Source organism: Rhinichthys klamathensis, unplaced genomic scaffold (assembly GCF_029890125.1).
Source record: "Rhinichthys klamathensis goyatoka isolate OS25496 unplaced genomic scaffold, OSU_Roscu_1.1 h1tg000123l_1, whole genome shotgun sequence".
Lineage (NCBI taxonomy): Eukaryota > Metazoa > Chordata > Actinopteri > Cypriniformes > Leuciscidae > Rhinichthys > Rhinichthys klamathensis.
This window is the reverse complement of record NW_026606660.1, coordinates 9,414,212-9,434,478: the sequence shown is the minus strand read 5'-3', so window position 1 is coordinate 9,434,478 and position 20,267 is coordinate 9,414,212. Positions and strand designations below refer to the sequence as shown.

Sequence of the window (20,267 nt, the reverse complement as noted above, 5' to 3'; positions counted from 1 at the left end):
ATGTCAGGACTACTTAATCGGCCTATAGTTTCTACAATGCGCCTAGCCATTTGACCTCACTGATTTCCGTTAATAATAGCAGATGTTTATGGGTCAAATCTCTCACTCTCTCCCTGCAACTTTTTGTTACCCTCCTTTCCTGCCCCTAGACCAGAAAGGGGGCTTGTAACAGTATGGGTCAAATGTAAACGAATGGTGCCAAACGCGCTGTTTTATTGGTCGGCGCGGCGCTGGTGAGATTAGTCATTTTAATTTTATTTGTTCCCCTCTGAAAATCCACTTTCATTGAAATCTAGTGGCTCCTTTTTTTTCTTTTTTTTTTGATTCTGCCTATTTTTTTCCAAATGAATGCAGCTGGAATTAATGCAATAAATAGGTTTTTTTTTTTACAAAGATTTCAAATTGTTTGTGGTCTATAACCTGTATCAGAAGGAGGTTCGCAATGGTGCGCCCGAAGGCATGGGTTGAAGACCCAGTCAGTGACGTCACGATATGCAAATTTGTTTAAATTCATACCGACGTAATCACCATGACCAAAATTATCCTTTTTTTTTTTTACATTGAATCTTGAAAAAAAAAATATAGACCTACCTACCGACCCTTTGTTTATGTTTTTTTGCTGTTACTGCAAACCAAAATATTTTTAAGGATGGCCTGAGGGTGCAAAAAAAATCTAAATATTGAGAGAATCGCCTTTAAAGTTGTCGATTTCTGTTGGCGATTTTGCTGCATCCACTCACAAAAATTTATATATTTGACTTAAATATTTGCTATATTTAAGGTAGGAAATTTACAAAATATCTTCATGGATCATGATCTTTACTTAATATCCTAATTCGATAATTTTGACCCATACAATGTTTGCTATTGCCACATATATACCCGTATGTTTTGATCATTTTTCTGAAACTGACCTTTGACAAAAATGCACTGGCTGGCAACCTTTTTTTAAATATGCTAGCGGTGAAAGAATTAAGATCTTTCTGATTGAATAAGTGTCAATGAAGACTAAAGACTGAAGACTGGCAGTTCTAATATTAAAATAATCGAATACAGTATTCTATACAGTTAAAGATTTGCTGTTTTCAGATCTTTGATATTTTCTTCCTCTTTAAAGGTGATATCTCCAAGCTGCAATGATGACCTAACTGTCAAAAAGGACCAATGTTTAGTGAGATCATTTGCTGATTCCAAATTGTGAGTAGCATTGAAAAGTAGCTTTGACATTTACAAAACCCATGAAGTAAAAATTAACGTTGTAGCCTTTATTTCATCCGATAGATTTGCTCATTAAGCAATTTCATAGGATCTGTAATGGAGATGTTTTGCTTTTTAATGCCATTATAAATTTTCTTTAATAAGAAGAAACAGAAACATTTTCATGTTGTTACTATTCTATTTCTGATTTATCACTGTTTTTGTTCTGCAGTCACACCGTGGCACGCAAAGATGTTCAGGAAGTAAACATTGACACCCTCTCTAAACCTGAATACTCACTCAAGAAAGGTATGAGACCCAAGATCAGCTGACCTCTAATGACTTGACTGTTTCCAGGTCACAGTCCGATCTCTCATACACTCTTTCTTGTGTCTGTGTTTTTTCTGTTACCAGGGTTTGAAGCAGCACAGCTCTTTCTCCAAGCCAGACAGGTCCCTGACAGCTGGAAAGTGGACTTGAGCGAGATTCTTGAATCCTCCAGCAGTGATGAAGATGATGGTGAGGGGGATGGGGAAGGCAAAGAAGGCGAGGAGGAGGAACAGAAGAAGTCAGAACCAGAAGAAGTAAGACTCCAGTATTTCTTTATTTCTAATTCTTTACATTTTGCCCTAGAAATAGGTTTTCCTTTTAAAAGCCATTTGCCAAATGTTGAAAAAATGTTGGTGTTGCTTGCGAATTCTGAAATTGGTGGTGTTGGAAAATTGTAGTCTTGTCTTTAAAAATGTTGAGAGTTTTTTTTGGACTCATATTATGGTACTTTAGTTTATACTCTTGCTTGGACCTCAGTGATTGGCATGTAGTTTTGTAGTGATTGCTCTGATGAAAGGGGCTGCCAGAGCTGGGCACCAGACGTACTGAAGCAATACGAGGCCATTCGAGACCAGTGCCGACTGAATGAGAGCCCCAGTGTTGGTATTTATGTTGATTTGTGAAGACATTCCATCGGCCCTTTACATCTCATGTTCTCGTACACCTTGATTAAGCCCACTGAATGGTCTCAGCATGTGGGAAAGCCCCCAGGCTTCGGACAACAATGTCTCATTCTTCCTGCTCCCCGAGTTTGGACAAATGGCCATTTGCTTGGTTTTCCGACACGTTTCCATGGCAACCGCTCGTTCCTTTGGTTGTGAAAAGGCTGCAGGATTGGCTGAGGCCCAGTGAAGGTGTGCCAGTTTTGATGGTGGGCAGGGCTGAGCTCATCTCAAAGAGTCTTCTTTCCTTGCTGGAGAAGGTCCCGCATGTTGGACAATTATAAGGCCACCATGTGAAAAGATAAGTGGAAACATTTGTTGGAAATGATGGGTTGCTTTTCTTTTTAATTAATTGTTTCCTCAGAAAGCCTGGACTAGAATTCTGTTTAGAATAAGGATGTGCAAAACTACTTAAAAAAAAATATATAAAAAAATGATACAATCAACTAGTTGCAGACTAAACGGTCTTAATTTTATTTCACCCATAAAAAAAAAAAAAAAACGTGGTACTCCACGCAACCACCACTTTGTTGCTTCAAAAAGTTCATAAAGAGATCATAAATCTAATCCAAATGAATCGAGCACCTGTTGTTTTTGTATTTTATTTTTATTAGTGCTGGGCAACGATTAAAAAATTTAATCGCGATTAATCGCATGATTTTCTTGCGATTAATCGCATTGTTACGCGCACAATTGAATAATGAATTCTAGTAGTGTATTGCGCACTTTTGATTTAAATGTACTGCTACAAAAGTGCAATAACATGTGGTTTGCAAAAACTTTAAACAAATAAGGTGCTTTTATACCAGCAGTATTCCCTTTACACAGTATCAATAAAATATTTCTTGTAAATCTCAACTTAAACATTAATGTAATCAAATCAAATATTTAAACAAAGCTATTTGCCACTGCCAGGGCATTACCTTTTATCTAGCTTGTTAAAAGAGTCCAGTTTTCTTGTTTTTTTTTTCTGAACAGGTATCTTGTATCAGGGAGCAGCAGAAACCGTCTATGTAGTCAAAGGGTCATGATCACTACTACAGATATAAGTCGACCAACGTTACTTCTCTGATAGCAGCTTAGGTTTGGTCATGGCATGCCATGGTTTCCCACGTAAGATTACATTAAACAGAGATAAAGCCCAATTTATACTTCTGCATCGAACTCACGCCGTAGCTGTGTAGCGCGCGTACCCTGACGTGCATCTCTCCAAAAATGTAACGTCAATTCTACGCGTACCGCAAGCGCTGTGATTGCTAGAACCGCTCCCCGGGTTTCACACTCTCCCTCATGTGTAATTGCGCGTCAACGCGGACAACGACGCAGATATATAAATGAAAACCAACGCGTTGTCTATAGCGTAGAGGCTCCGGCGTAAGTCCGACGCAGAAGTATAAATCAGCCTAGAGTGAGGTGAAGTGGTCGAGCACAGGTGCAGCGACAAGCGGGTGCGTTCCTGTCAAACTGTTGCAGTCATGCTCGCCTCACGCACGCGCCCGCGCGTTGCCGAAGTTGAATTGTCTAACTTTTTTGTACACGACGCGCAGCACAAATCATTGGAAGAGAGACTGATCCTCGGCTCGCTGTTTGTGAGTTTCCAGAATCTAAATAGTTATCAGGACATCAACAGGAGGGAATTCACATGGCAGAGCATCCCCGCTAAACTAAACGCAGGCCTATCAGGTAAAGTTATGTATAATTTTAATTTAAGTTAAAAAGGCTACAGCTGCTTAGCGCACAGAAGCCGGTGCCATGGTTACTATCCATAGAGCGCCTGTCATTCACTTGCGGAGCGCTGTCTCCCTTTCTGTTCACCTGAGAGAACCTGCCAAAGCCTCTCCACTGCTTGTTTGGGTGGGTTATTTGCTGGCTGACCAACATCCCACCCCTCCTGTGATCATGGTTTGACTGTAGGCCTATGTGTATTCAGAGGCAGTGAGCAACGGACTTTCAAAAAAAAAAAAAAAAAAAACCTCTGCGTTAACGCGCGATAAAAAAATTGTCGGCATTAATTAATAAATGCGTTAACGCGATAATAACGCGTTAACTTGCCCAGCACTAATTTTTATAGTATATTATAATATAAAAATAATTTAGTTCAATTCAGACACTACAATTTAAAAAACTGAACGCGTCTGCTAGGGGTGGGAATCTTTGGTCACCTCACGATCCGATTCCGATTCTGGGAGTCACGATCCGATTCCAGAACGATTCTTTATCTACCTCCCCCCCCCTTATTAATTCATTAGTTTACATAAGTAATTAAGTACTTTTTAAAAAATAATTACAAATTAATTGTTTTTTATTAAAACAGTTGTATGTTAAGAATTTTAAACTAATATAGGCTAACTAATATAACAAATAATAAAGAGGAGCATAGAAAAATATAACAAACAACAAACAAAAAGTGCTTTCAGTAGCCTATAGATTATCTGAACGTTTTCCATTCAAGAACTGTGAGTGATTTTTCTTCATCTTTACTGTTGTTTTTTACTATGACATCGTAGACTGCGGGAGATCTATTAAGCTGCATTCACGCACGCATCTCTTTTGAAATAAAATAAGTAATGCGGTGTGTCCTGTCCGTTTAATCCCTTAAGACATAACTGGCTGTGTTTACGTTAATTTTGCACAAGTAGGCTACATTAAACCACTACACGGAGTCGGTTTTTCATTAATGATAATGAACCCACCATTCAAGCAAATGCGAGGGGAATTGCGCTAATTCGAAAGCACGGCTCGATCACACATGCGATTTAAAAGCGAGGTGTAACAGAGAGAAAAACTCAATGACCAATCCATATTGGCGACGTCACTACACGCATTCTTCCAGCATGGTTTTCTACCAGAATTCCTGGTCAAGAACGGCTTGTAATCGTGCCGTACCAGGCTCAAGTGGAAACATACCGGTAACTGGAACAATTCCTTACCGTTTTTAGAACTGTTCGGCCCCGACAGTGGAGAATTAACAAAACCTTTCAGGATTCACACTTGTAAGCAATTGCTGTATCCTAAAAAGTGACTGAACATAGTAAATGCATAGTAAACACCTTTTTTAATTAGGCCTACACTGCATAAACCTTCTCTGTCATAAATGGTATTATTAGGTAAAAGTTCATACATGGATTAGTTAAGGTTATTATTTATTGATAAATTAACCAAAGGATTAATCGTCTATTCAGAAAACATGAAATGTGTCATATGTACAATTACGAGGTTTGTAACAGTTACTCTGTTACAGGGGTGAAATTGTTCATCCTGGCCTCAAGAGGGCAACAGAGAGAGGAAATGGTTTTAAGGTTGCAGGTATCATAGAGGAAGAGAGGTGGAAGCATGGTGATGGAATGGGTTGCATGAGGGTAAAAAAGGCTGGAATCACATTGTGAGCTTCTCTGCAAACATCCTTAAACACAGAGGACTCTGTAATGGGGCTTTAGAGGAGAAAAGAGAGTTGAGATGATATATACTTCTTACCTGTGTTGGATTACACCAGTGGGATTATTTGAAGTTATTGCATATCTTCACTGCCCGCTGGGTCATTGCAAAGACTGGGACTTTCTACAAAATTCAGATAAGATTTGCATTACAGACTGTATTTCTTTCTCATACTGCAGTTACACCTTCCATACCTCATTTTGCCTGTTTTTGTTAATTTGTGTTGCAGTGGTTTGGGGAGTATTGTTACATTATCCTGGGTACTCCAATCCATCAGGAAAAAGGCATATTTTCTGTAGCAACACTTTATTATTTTGGGTTTAAGTTTGATTTGTTTGTTTCCAGTATTGAGCTTGGTTATTTGCAATGTTGTCTTGGGTTTCATTAGTATGTTTATTGTTATTGGTATTAGGGGTGGGCGATAAAGCCTCAAAATTATATCACGATATTTCAAGAATATTTGCGCTAATGATATTTGCTCCACAGAACAAAATCCCAAAACGTCTGTGGCTTTTTTTCTTTTCTTTTTTTCTTTTCTTTTTTTAGCAAATTGGAGCCTTTTTTTGCTTTTAGGTCAGTAGCGGTGTAGGCTATGTCTTGGAGTTTTGGCATGGAAACGGCATGCGTTTACTATGCGCCTTAGTCTTGTTGTCAAACCACCAAGTCTTGTTGCAGGTCCTTTGCAGTTTTTCTGAGCCTGCATTTCCAGAATCCTGGTTGAAGTTGTTGATAGCTTCCTTTTTCTGGCCCGTCAAGGTAGTGTAACCACTTTTCCTTTAACTTCGAACTTGCGAACTATGCTTCCAACGGTGTCTCTAGGAACATTTAGTGCCTTCACTATCTTTTTGTATTCTGTTCCTTGTTTGTGAAGGACGATGATATCTTCTCTTAACTTTTTAGGACCATTCTTTTGACTTATTTCTAGCATGCATTTAAACGTGACGCACAACAAACCTAGCCCAGTGTTTCCGCTACATTCATTCTGCCGTGGCGGGCCGCCACACCTAAAATCATCCCGCCACGGCTGCAGCTTCTCGGTCCGATATTGTATGTGTTATTGTTAAGCCCCACTAAAGGCATACAAAACATTGTAAAGCACCATAAAGTTTTCGCACTATATTCCAAGACTTCTAAAGTCATTCAATAGCATAATGTGAGCGTAAAAATGTATATTTAAGTCGTTAAGTTAAAGTTAATGGAAACTCATCTCTCCTCAGTCATTCTCCATTCAGCATTCAAACAGCACGTCACGTTCGGTTACGACAGTAACACGACGACACTCTCTTCAAGATCAATTTTCCCATTATTATACTTTATTTGTAGATAAAGGTCTATAGTTTGCATAAAATTACTTTATCTTGCTGGAGTTTATAGCGCTTTCTAAATCATATTCCTTTCTCCCGGGTGTCTGTTACTACAGCACTAGAGTAGAGAGCACTATGAATTGTTCTTCATGCTTCATGTAAGTTACCTGAAATTTAAAACTGTTAAAAGAAAAGGCTCAATAAACTGTTGCATAGATATAATACATTAAGCATAGATAGATATAATCTCTTCGCTTTGTGCTTTGAACTTTTCAATGCGAAGCGCTGTGACTTCGCGTTGCTTCAAGTGCATCATTCTGCGCACGGGATGCGCATAATCGCTTTGCCGCTCTTATTGGCGCCTTTCATGTTATAATGCTTAGGGGAGGTTTAAACACCTGGGATAAGGGGGCGTGGCCAATGGGAATATCACTCATGGGCCACGCCCCCTCCCCCTGGCGAAATGGGCCTGCCACCACGGCTGGAAAAAATCCTAGAGGAAACACTGTAGCCAGTTCAGATATTTCAAGTGTTCTAGCTCAAGCACACCTGATGCAACTAATGAAGCCCTTGCCTCGTTGTGTGCTGTTGTGAGGGATTCTATTCAGGGTGTTGAGTAATTTTGAGACTGCAGACGTCATTTTAAGTTGCATTTTCAGTTGAATTTTGGGAAACTGTTGTGTTAAAGGAGTCATAATGTAGTATTAACTTTGATACCCACGCTCTATTATAGTCATTTCATGCCCTTCTAAAAAAGAAAAATTGGAAAAAAATAAACACAGAGCTCGTTTGACCCTTATTTCTGAATGCATTATTGTCTCGCGAGATCTGATGCGAGGTTTTGGCTGTCGTGGACGGTCATTTTAATAATGCAAATGAGGGGCGCGTTGATTGGTGGTAGGAAGGAGGGGGCTTGACACCGCAGGTAACTTCAGCAGCATATCATTCCAAAAAGAGATCATGGCGCAAGTTGTTAATGAACCCGACCTGGCCGCGACCTACGGGATTCAACCGTATATGTTTGAGCCAGACTCTGAACCAGAGCTGTAAACGGAAGAGGAACAACAGTCAATTGAAGGACGTCTACATCAACATGTCTCTGAATGGTAAAGACAATTTTTTTGACTGAGACATACATTAACATCAGTAACGAGCTAAAACGTTTTTTTGCTATTTTCTCCCACATAAGTTTAGCTTTAATTGAATGTAGATTACATTAACGGAGATGTAGTCTACTTTATTTTCAGCTTACAGTGGTTATAGAGATTAACGTTTGCTATAATGTGTTGTTTTTGCCTTTTTTGACGTTGTGGTTTTTTAGATATTTAATCATTTTCATCTGCAGACATGTAACGTTATGTTTTTCTTTATGTTTATTAATTCTTGACTGTTTTTTAAATGTATCTATCCTTATCACATACATTAACCGCATTAGTAGTTAGCTGCTGTTTGTTACACAAAATATAGTAATAAAAACACAGTCTTACCGTTTCAAATTCAGGCAAGTCCCTGATTGCTGGAATGGCACCTTTTTCCAAACGTAGCTTCGATGCCAACTTCGCCTGATATTGCCCCAAATTTGTAAAAGATTCTTTTGTGAAATGTTTAGCGCAGACACCTAACGTTGAGCAAGTTGAGATGGTTGTTGGAACAGCGTCATTAAAAATAAATTTCATCCTCTTGTCCCTTGTAGTTTGGTCAGTTTTGGGTAAAGAAAAAACATTAGAATGTGGATTATGACAGTCAACCACAGAGCAACTCACGTGTGCACTACGTTCTTGCATCTTTCTTGACTGAATATGATGGGGAGAGGGGCAGGGCGGGCCTCCTCTGCGGTGTCCATATATGGTATATCCGGCCCCGTCTTGACGTCATGTCGGGGGAGAAATTGAAATCTCGTATTTGAGTGCGCGTGCACGTTGGCTAGTTTAAGAACCCTGGGGTAAACAAACGCTTCACTTTTGAATTTCGGCATCCCGGCAAATGTATAATCGTTAGTCAATCATAACATACATTGATTCTCATGGAAAAGTGAAAATTGCACATTATGACTCCTTTAAGCTATTTCAATTACTTTGGTTTGATTTGTTTATTCCAAAAGGTGTAAATGCTGAAAGTGTAAATGTTGCCAATAAATCGAAATTATTCAACCCCCATTGCAAATCAGATTTCATTTGTATAATTTTATACCTACAACCAAGTGTATTTTAATTACAGCAACTGTAAAGTGTTATATAAATATAATTACTAAGCTCTTACCAGGTAACATTAAGTCAGTGTATTTTTATTTTTTTAATTTAGTGATTTTATAACTTCTGCGCTACTTTTGTTTTTAGATTGTAATGTTAGAATTTAATGTGATTTTTTTCAGATTTTCCTCTTTTGTCTTTAGCTGATCACAAGCCTGACTAAAACATTTTAAAATGTCATTGTGTCCATTACCGCTATTTTGTCTATACTTGTATGCTGCCAGTTTAATCCCATTTAGAAACGAATTACTTTTATGGGCTGGTTCTTTTTAATATATCAAAAAAATGTTTATGAATCTGTAGGTGTGGTTGATAAATTAATCTCACTTTCAGTCACGTTCAACTCTGACAACTTCTATGGTGTTCTGCATTTAGGGCTAGTAAGACTTAAATTGGTGTAATTACTGACACGTGTAATTTTTAAGATACATTCCACAACATACTTTGTTTCTAATAAATGATTATTTATTTTTATAAAATAAATTGAATGAGTAAAATAGGACTAATTATGTTCAAATTAAAAGTCTGTAAATAAGAATTGCATTTAATTTCTCCAATAATACTTTTTCTTAATTTAGTTAAAAGAATTGTTTAGGGCTGGCATGATTCCTTGATTAAATTTGAGTACTCTATTTGAAAAAATCCACAGAGGAGAATCCATGAACCGCATTATTAGACCGTTTTCTAGGGCTGGACGATGTATTAAAACCATTTAAAATCATACTACAGAATAGATAATGCTATTGAGAATTCACAAAGACTGCAATTCAATATATATACACTACCGTTCAAAAGTTTGGGGTCGGTACGATTTTAAATACTTTTAAAAGAATTCTCTTCTGCTAACCATGGCTGCGCTTATTTGATTAAAAATACAACAAAAATCAGTTATAGTATTAAATATTATTCCAGTGTAAATCAGCTGTTTTCTGTGTGAATATATAGTAAAGTGTAATTTATTCCTGTGATCAAAGCTGAATTTTCAGCATCACCAGTGTCAGTGTCGTCAGTGTCAAATGATCCTTCACAAATCAGTATAATATGAGGATTTGATGCTCAAGAAACATTTATTATTATTATCAATGTTGAAACAGTTGATGGTCTGTCAGTTGTACAGTTTTTTTGTTTTTTTTTAGGATTCTTTGATAAATAGGAAGTTCAAAAGACTTTTGTAACATTATAAATGTCTTTACTGTCACTTTCGATCAAATTAATTATTCCTTGTTAAATAAAAGTATTGATTTCTTTCCTCCAAAAAATAAAAATAAAATTCTCACTGACCCAAACTTTTGAACGGTAGTGTATATATATATATTATGCCCTGTGGGTTTGCACTTAAGTTATACGTGCGTGTAGGTTATGTGCATCTCAGAGCTGCTCCATTCACAGTGAATGCTGCTCCACATGAAATGTTATTTACATGCGTGGCGTGAGTCTCCATCTCTGCATATGCTGGTTTATAAGTTTGGGTTGCTTATAACGTTCATCTGGGAACGCATAGTGCGCCATTTCATCAGATTTATAACGTTAATCATTTATAAACCTATGGCAAAACAGGAGATTGCTTTTTTAAAATATGTGAACGGTTCATCGCGATTTCAAAATAAGTTTAAACTTGCTCCGAGTTTACATGTTTTGATCTCCACAAATTCTTGTTCAAGAAATTACAGTGGCTGTAGAATTTCTATCATAAAGAAGTTGCCAAATATTAAAGATTAAGTGAACATTTGAATTACCGGTAAATGTCTTTTGGCCAATATTAGCCATTATAAAAAAAGTATTTGATCTGCTGTAAAGTGTAATAATCACCAGGCCGTTGGCGCACTCTGTTATATTTCAGCATTTGTCTAATGTACAAGATCATTGTTTAAATGCATAATGTACAAGATCATTGTTTATATTATGTATATTATACTATTATGTATTCTAACAGTGCTGTTCTATAAAACCATATGATTACTTGCTTTTGATACTTTATTTGAACCAAATATTATTGCCTCAGTTATTGCAGTATGTAGTTTACATATTTTAAGTAATTTTAAATGCTATTGTTTGCTTTGAACGATTTTTATTTTGGGTAATAAAAATAGACCTATTGCCAAAATAATCGTTAGTTACAGCTCTAGAATAGTTAATAGTATTTAAGGAACTAGAATCAGAATAGCTGAATTCCTCATGGTTATTTTGCTGCTCTTTAAAAAAAAAAAAAAAACGTCATACAGAATCAAAGTGTTTGGTAATTGACCCTAAGTCAATGATCGATTAGACATCCACTGAGCAAACTGCTATTTTGTTGGTTATGTGAAATTCAGATGTTGCACTTTCTTTCTCTTAATCAGCCTGATGATGAGCCAGACCCAGAGGAAAGGGACCACTTTCTACAGCAGCTTTACAAGTTCATGGAGGACAGAGGTAATGCCTGCACATCACCAGTTGAGTTGTAATCACATTTGGAAAAAAATTTCATGGGGATTAACAATCTTCATAGGGAAAGCTAAACAGTGTATTTCAAGGTGGATGTCTTTTATAATCTTTGTGTGTGTGTGGCCTCAAAAGCTCAAATGCACCCCCCCCCCATATAATCTCATGACCAATTCTGCAGGGCACATTTTCAGTTTAACGCTTCTCTGCACCTTTGCTTTCCTTCCAGGGACTCCAATTAACAAACCTCCAGTGCTTGGCTACAAGGATCTCAACCTCTTCAAGCTCTTCCGACTGGTGTATATTCACGGAGGCTGTGACCATGTGAGTGTTCTTAGCATCCCCACCATCTGTTTATTGTACTCGGCAAGTGGGAAGTGAGACCTTGCCAAAAATATGAAGCGAAAGTATTCGCGAGTTAATTTATGGAGCTGAACTGAGTTGAAAAATTGCTTGTTTATCAAAAGCATGTTCTGTAAAAGTTATTTAGGGTAATTATATTTGGGAGAACGGTTGTGCTTGTTCGAGTGATGTCATGTTTCTCTAAGCTATCTTGATCCCTGGGTGCGGTAGGCAGATGTGGATGACACTACCAACTCTGTGCGCCAAGAATTGGTGCTTTTAGTCATCAAAAAGACTTGTGAAATGAGATGTTTTTTTTTTGTTTTTTTTTAGATTGAGAGTGGATCTATTTGGAAACAGATCTACATGGATCTTGGCATCCCGGTTCTGAACTCTGCTGCCTCATATAATGTGAAAACAGCCTACAAAAAGTAAGTGCATGCTCTCACAATTCCTGCTGTGCAGGACTATATTTGTTTACTCAGCAGCCAGTGTTCTTTTTGTGGCGTTGGCAAATGGAGACAATTTTCTACGTTCGAAAGTGAATTTAGCTTAACTCTTACGATTATTAAAGAAATATTCTGGGTCATTTTCAACTTGATGTTAATGGGCTGCATCTGTTGCATGCTGTTGATTACAACAGTGTTTTGGACACATCTTTCAGTGTAAACACATGAACAAAAAGCATGTTTACAGTAAATAAACTTTCCAATGAATGCCTAGCTGGCAAGTATGCAGTACCACAAATAAACGTTTCAGATATGCAACTAAGTAGTACTACATCAACTCACGTAGTGGCCAGATAAAACAAAAACAAAAAAACAAGCCCTTTTAAAAAATTTAAGGCTTGTTATAAGAGAATGGGGTCACATATGATGATACCAGAGAATGGTTTCGCAAATTTGACTGATGTCATGTGATGTTACATTTCTCTTGGCTGTCTGATTAACCTCTTCTTGAGTTCAATAAAACATTTGGAGAAGCCCAATACAAATGCATGTAAAAGACTTTGCAGAACATCAACATTGTTGAAAATAACCCAGAATATTTATTTTAATAATTATGTTTGTTGATGATAACATAATACATTTACTTATCCTTTGACCTGAAACCTCAGGTATCTGTACGGATTTGAGGAGTACTGCCGCTCGGCTCAGATCCAATTCAGGACGGTGCACCACAATGAGCCGCGGCCAGACAGGCAGCCAGAAGCGCAGAGCGTTAAGACTGTGAAAAAAGAGAGTGAAGACACAGATGAGATGATGCTGCAGGTTACAGCGGAGCCTGGAACCAGCGAGGACAAACCTGTGGCAGACGATGATGAGTCAGATGCCGAGAGTGAAAAAGGATGCAAAGATATCTGCTCGCCCAGGGTGAGTGTCTGCCTGTCTGTCTGTCTGTTAGGCTGCTCTCAGGATGTGGGATTTTCATGCTCAATGACTTGCCAGCTACAGAGCAATAATACTTGCATTCAAAGTGTTTTTGTCCTTGAATGAGTTTGAGGAAATGCACATGATGATACTAGAGAATGGTTTCGCTTTCATGGCCTGATGTCATGTGATGATACACTTCTCTTGGCTGTCTGATCCGCCTCTTTGACTTTAAATTGATTTTAAGGGCATGTCTGTTATTTAGGGTTTTTAAACCGGTAAGCATCCTGCATTTAAAGGAATAGTTCTCTCAAAAATTAAAACTCACTCTCATGTCTTTTGAAAACTAGTACTTTCTTCTGTGGAACACAAAAAAAATAAATTAATCATTGGTCCAAGCTGCCTGTTCCATACAATGAAGGTCAATGCTGGCCATAAATGTCAAGCAAGATTTTCATTGAAAAATGTAAATTTCAACATTTTTCTCACACAAAGTTGTCAGCTATCTTTGGAGGACTCAGAATGCAGCACATGACTTGTATGGACCACTTTTTGAGGTGCTTTTATGATGTTATTTGTTTAAATATACTAACTATCAAACCTCATTCTTGTGCACATTAAAAATGTAATGGTAGTATTCAAAACTTGTGGTGAACTATTCTTTTAATATGTTAATTTGAGCATACAAGCATTTAGTCACTTACTAAGGCATTTCATAATGCTACAATTATAACTAAGGTGTTTGTGCTGCTCACGTGAGTGTAATTAAATGATTATACTAGTTCTAGAATGTAGGATATAAGTGACATTCAATTAACTGGTTTTGTGCAAGGAGCTTCCCGTTTATAAATTGTTAGAAACTAGCTAAAACATCTTGGTTGTATGTCTGTGACTCCTCAGGGCCGGCGGCGGTGTACGTTGACCCCTGTGAAAGTAGAGGTGAGGGAGCCTGTGAAGCAGGAGAAGAAAGAGGAGATGCCAGTTGGAGGAGAAAACAGCGGAGAGGAGCAAAAGGAGAAATCTGATGGTGAGACCCCCGGGAAACGCCATAGTCACCGCCTCGATGAGTCTGATAAAGATACTGATGATGAAGAGCAGGAGGACGATGAAGATGAGGAGGAAGATGGCGAGAGATCCAGACTCAGGGACCGGTACGTCAGCATCTATGCTTAACCTGTTAAATGTTTGGCTGTCCTGATGAACTGATTTATGTTCATGATGTTCTTCCAAATGTCATTTAAATTGAATGACTCTCAAAACTGTCATTCATATGATTAGGCTTGAAACTTTGAAATTTAACCTGTTCCAGCAGAGTCAAAAATGATGATACCAGAGAACGGTTTCGCTAACTTCACTGATGTCATGTGATGTTACACTTCTCTTGGCTGTCTGATTAACTTCTGCGTTTAAACGGAAGAAATGGTATTAATTTATTAGTGAATTTGAAGCTTTTGTACTCACTTTTGTTGACAGCTATTTTGACAATAATGGCTGTATGTTTATGGCGTTATTATCCTGTCAGATGTCGAGAGCGCATTATTGTAGCGCGAAAGTACATTAATATTATGCGCGAGCGTGAATCTCTCTGCTCGCGCGCGGTATATGATGTGCCGAGCCTGAATCTCTCTGCTCGCGCGCGAGAACTGAGCGCGTGCTCTCAGATACACTTCTCTTGTAAGAATTCTCTCTCTGGGCTGAGTGAGCTCGCTGCCTCGCTCAGAGAATATGCCTGCACTTAAAAACGTGTTCAGTGCAATCGCGAATCGCTCCTCTTCCCCAGCTAACAATTTTAGGTTATAAGAACGTTTTCATAACGTTCCCATTAAGTTATAAAAACGTTATTTCTGAATGTTCTAGGGAATTTCAAAAAGTCCCGTTTTTTTAGACGTTGTATTAACGTTATTTCTTGGTTATAAGAACGTTCAATTCTCCCGTTATGTAAATGTTGTATTAATGTTATTTCCTGGTTATAATAACGTTAGAACGTTCAATTCTCCCTTTATATAAACGTTGTATTAACGTTCTTGCTTGGTTATAAGAACGTTATTCAAACGTTCAATTCTACCATTATATAAACGTTCTCTTAATGTTTTTCTAAGATAATGAAAAACGTTTCATTCAATAAAAAACATTAAGAAATGTTTTAATAATTATTAAAACCTTTCTTAATGTTTTTAATATAACAAGGTAGCCTATATAATAGGCCTAGCCTATATGAAGAACCTAAAACAAGAACTTTCAGATTTTAAAATTAAGACAAAAATTTTAAAAAAGACCCATGAATCATGTCTATAATATGTGTAATGTAGTCCACTGAAGTCGAGTTGAATTGAACCCAAGTATAGTTTATTCCAATAAACCGATTTGGGTTGAAGTGACTATGAAATTAACATGAACATAAACTTGGACTAAACATAGAATCACCAACAATGGTACAGGGAACAAGACAAGAGACAATGGGAACACAAGGACAAGGATTATGACCAAAAACAACCAATGACATTCACCGGTACATTAAAGTTCATTTAATTTATATAGCTCATTTTTACAACAATTTCCAAGTTTATGTTCATGTTAATTTCATATGGTCACTTCAACCCAAATCGGTTTATTGGAATAAACTATAGGCCTACGTGGGTTCAATTCAACTCGACTTCAGTGGACTACATTACACATATTATAGACATGATTCATGGGTCTTTTTTTTAAATTTTAAAATCTGAAAGTTCTTGTTTTAGGTTCTTCATATAGGCTAGGCCTGTTATATAGGCTACCTTGTTATATAAAAAACATTAAGACAGGTTTTAATAATTATTAAAACATTTCTTAATGTTTTTTATTGAATGAAACGTTTTTCATTATCTTAGAAAAACATTAAGAGAACGTTTATATAATGGGAGAATTGAACGTTTGAATAACGTTCTTATAACCAAGCAAGAACGTTAATACATACAACGTTTATACAAAGGGAGAATTGAACGTTCTAACGTTATTATAACCAGGAAATAACATTAATACAACGTTTACATAACGGGAGAATTGAACGTTCTTATAACCAAGAAATAACGTTAATAAAACGTCTAAAAAACGGGACTTTTTGAAATTCCCTAGAACATTCAGAAATAACGTTTTTATAACTTAATGGGAACGTTATGAAAACGTTCTTATAACCTAAAATTGTTAGCTGGGGAAGAGGAGCGATTCGCGATTGCACTGAACACGTTTTAAGTGCAGGCATATTCTCTGAGTGAGGCAGCGAGCTCACTCAGCCCAGAGAGAGAATTCGTACAAGAGAAGAGTAGGCCTATCTGAGAGCGCGCGCCCAGTTCCCGCACGCGAGCAGAGAGATTCGCGCTCGCGCATTATATTAATGTACTTTCGCGCTACAATAATGCGCTCTCGACATTTGCCAGGATAATAACGCCATATATGGTGAGTTATTTTCAGAGGACAGTAAATCTATAGGCCCTACTCCTATACAAGCAGCACATTGACTACTCTAAAATATACCCAAGTTTCAAATCTATAGTCTTGTCTCTTGAAAAGATGTACTAAAATGTTTGCTTAAATGTGAGGGGTGTAGTCTCGTGATATATTATATATATTTTTACACTACCGTTCAAAAGTTTGGGGTCAGTGAGAATTTTATTTTTATTTTTTGGAGGAAAGAAATCAATACTTTTATTTATCAAGGACAGTAAAGACATTTATAATGTTACAAAAGATTCTATTTCAAACAAATGCTGTTCTTTTGAACTTCCTATTCATCAAAGAATCCTAAAAAAAAACAAAAAAACTGTACAACTGACAGACCATCAACTGTTTCAACATTGATAATAATAATAAATGTTTCTTGAGCATCAAATCCTCATATTACACTGATTTGTGAAGGATCATTTGACACTGAAGACACTGACACTGGTGATGCTGAAAATTCAGCTTTGATCACAGGAATAAATTACACTTTACTATATATTCACACAGAAAACAGCTGATTTACACTGGAATAATATTTAATACTATAACTGATTTTTGTTGTATTTTTAATCAAATAAGCGCAGCCATGGTTAGCAGAAGAGAATTCTTTTAAAAGTATTTAAAATCGTACCGACCCCAAACTTTTGAACGGTAGTGTATATATATGTGGATGTGACAGTGAGGAAATTTTCCCACCGGTTAATCTACGTGTGACAACACCGGTATTACTGGTATCACCGGGGGGAGGGACCTCTTTTGCACCTCGCTTTTAAATGGCTAATTTGAAAATGAAAGTAAAATGCGCACGACCGCACAGACATTCATAACAGTGCGGAGCAGAGCGAGCATTTTCACTCATTCGATTGGTGTTTGGATTTCATGTGATTTCTCATTTTGGTGGTGATGATATGATAACTCAGTTTCATTAATTAATTTGATCAAAAGTAATTCCATTTTTAAGATCATTTAGTAAGATCATTTTCATCCAAGTAATTCCAAACTTCGCAAGGCAGACTACAACATTATGTGATCAAATACAATAAACTAAATTAAACACGCTCCACAGCGCCACCGAGTGCATTCAATTATAACTGCGAGTTATAGTGCTTAGGATTTATCATGGATTTACTGAATTTATGGCCAGCAAAGCAATGTAGTAAAATTTGAATAGTATTTTTCGAATAATAATTACAGATTGACTATTCATGCACACCCCTAATAAAAAAAATAAAAAAATAAAAAATATACACACACACACACACAAATCAGTGGTAGGCTACCATTCAATAAACATGCATGAAGTGTAAAACAAGGGTATAGCTTTATGAAAAAGAAAAAAACTCCAGTCTTCAATGTTACGTGATCCATCAGAAATCATTCTAATATTCAGATTTGCTGCTCAAGAAACATTTCTTATCAATGTTGAAAGTAGTTGTCGTCCTTAATATTTCTGTGGGTACAATGATACTTTTTTTGTTTAGGATTATTTGATGAATAGAATACTTAAAATAAATGCTTTTCTTTTGAACATTTTTTTATAACATTATAAATGTCTTTACTGCCACTTTTTGATCTATTTAATGCATCCTTTTTTACTTTTCACTTATTGACATCAAACTTTTGAATGGTAGTGTATGGATATATAGTAAATCAAACTCCTATTTCAGAAAAACAAGAAAAGTTCTGTTTTCCATGATATGATATAATCCTTTAAAGAATCTCTCTGTGGAGGAAGAACATAATCATTTGTTTGTTTGACAGTGATGGGAGGGAGGAGGGTGACTGCTGTGAGGATTCTGAGCACTCTTTGACCGGCACTAAAGTCAAAGTGAAATATGGCAAGGGGAAGACACAGAAGATCTATGAAGCTAACATCAAGAACACGGAGAACGATGATGGAGAGGTTCTTTACCTGGTGCATTACTACGGCTGGAACGTGAGGTGAGGCTTTGATGCGACTTCCTTTTTGACATTTAATTTACTTGTTTGAATACTATACTTAGTAAATAATGACTTGGGTACATGACAAAGTAATACAAGCTTTCAATTTTCAGTTTATGAGAATGGGGTCTAAGATGATGATACCAGAGAATGGTTTCGCTAACTCGACTGATGTCATGTGATGTTACATTTCTCTTGGCTGTCTGATTAACCTCTGGTTCAATTCTCACATTTGCTATAATATACTTTTAGCCTGTTACCATTAGAGATTCCAAAATATGAAATTTCATTGGGTAATTTTCTAAATTCTCAGACAGCATGCATTAAATGTTCTGTTCATTTGAAAGTATCTGAATTGTTTGTGAAGACTGAATGGATTATTTATTGTTCACCTTGTATGTGTGTGTGATGACAATAATATCCAAGAGGCTATTTTGTCTCTGAAACAGATATGATGAATGGGTCAAGGCAGATCGAATAATATGGCCTGGAGATAAGGGTGGAACAAAGAGAAAACAAAAGAAAAAAATGAAGGTGAGTGACAATCTATCTTTAAAAAAAACCCACCAAGACATATCTTTTTAGAACCTTGAAAAAATTATATTTTCGTCTCTCCTTCACCACAGAATAAAGAAGATGGAGAGGAGGATAAGACCAAACTGGGGATACGGCGAGGCCGTCCTCCACTTAAATCCACCCCTCCCAGCACCTCCCGCAGTCTGTCCAAGACCCCCAGCAGCGAGGGTCGATCCAGCAGCAAGAACTCACGGCCCGCAGATGCCTCTGCCCTGCCAAATGGAGATAGTAAGACTGTCCACTGTCCATGTCAAAAGCTGTGTGCATAACTTGTGTGATACTGTAGCTAAAGTTCAGGATCTGGAAACTGGAAGGGTGCTGGTAACAAAATCTATTTTGTTAATATAATAAATATAATAAAGCTATTTTGTGCGCCTTCCTGTCACAAGTCACAGAAACAAGCCTTTTTGCCATTTTAATGACAAGCATTCTTGTTTCTGTGGTAAGATTAATGGCTTTGTGGGTTTTGTTTAACATTACCACTGTGGGGCTGCACGATTTGGGAAAAAATGTAATTGCGTTATTTTTTGGGGGGAAAATTAGCCTATTGTTACACACATTTAATTTGTTAAAAAAAAGCAAAAATATTAAAGAACTCTTACACAAGGAACTTTTGCCTATGGTTCAAAAATGCCATAGCAAAAACAACTAGCCTAACTAATATAAATTTCAAGCATTATCAAAGACAACACAAATAAGAACAAATAAAAAATTAGCAATCGCTACAAATAAATACTACTGAACAGATGCGATTTAAAAAGTGTTTTAAGATTTTTAAAAAAATCTTCTGATTAGATTCAGAAACTAATCAAATGTAAAATACCACTGCATTTTATAAAATTGACATTACAAATATAGTAACAAAGGTTATTCAGTCAAGAACGAGTGAATTTTCTCTGTCTTTTGTTTTTTGATTAGTGTTATAGATGGCAGCTGGAATATTAGGCTGCTGTCACTTTAAGA

At 36.9% G+C, this 20,267-nt stretch overlaps 1 protein-coding gene and 4 non-coding genes across 5 annotated transcripts in view; all 5 read left to right on the top strand.

Moving 5' to 3' along the window:
- arid4a (AT rich interactive domain 4A (RBP1-like)) overlaps positions 1-20,267 on the top strand; it is a 40,961-nt gene that overhangs the window by 10,756 nt on the left and 9,938 nt on the right. Inside the window, exons 9-19 of the mRNA XM_056256140.1 lie at positions 1,118-1,197; positions 1,430-1,506; positions 1,612-1,781; positions 11,517-11,589; positions 11,828-11,922; positions 12,274-12,371; positions 13,058-13,313; positions 14,211-14,461; positions 18,549-18,728; positions 19,178-19,262; positions 19,355-19,532. Of these exons, the coding sequence (XP_056112115.1) occupies positions 1,118-1,197; positions 1,430-1,506; positions 1,612-1,781; positions 11,517-11,589; positions 11,828-11,922; positions 12,274-12,371; positions 13,058-13,313; positions 14,211-14,461; positions 18,549-18,728; positions 19,178-19,262; positions 19,355-19,532 (1,543 nt within the window). The remainder of the gene's footprint in view (positions 1-1,117; positions 1,198-1,429; positions 1,507-1,611; positions 1,782-11,516; positions 11,590-11,827; positions 11,923-12,273; positions 12,372-13,057; positions 13,314-14,210; positions 14,462-18,548; positions 18,729-19,177; positions 19,263-19,354; positions 19,533-20,267) is intronic.
- LOC130089066 (small nucleolar RNA SNORD53/SNORD92) lies at positions 12,808-12,889 on the top strand. The gene has a single exon (XR_008807534.1). It is a non-coding gene; the product is annotated as a small nucleolar RNA SNORD53/SNORD92 (small nucleolar RNA).
- Positions 13,448-13,530, top strand: LOC130089067 (small nucleolar RNA SNORD53/SNORD92). Its single transcript, XR_008807535.1, has one exon. It is a non-coding gene; the product is annotated as a small nucleolar RNA SNORD53/SNORD92 (small nucleolar RNA).
- Positions 14,626-14,707, top strand: LOC130089065 (small nucleolar RNA SNORD53/SNORD92). The gene has a single exon (XR_008807533.1). It is a non-coding gene; the product is annotated as a small nucleolar RNA SNORD53/SNORD92 (small nucleolar RNA).
- Positions 18,858-18,939, top strand: LOC130089064 (small nucleolar RNA SNORD53/SNORD92). The gene has a single exon (XR_008807532.1). It is a non-coding gene; the product is annotated as a small nucleolar RNA SNORD53/SNORD92 (small nucleolar RNA).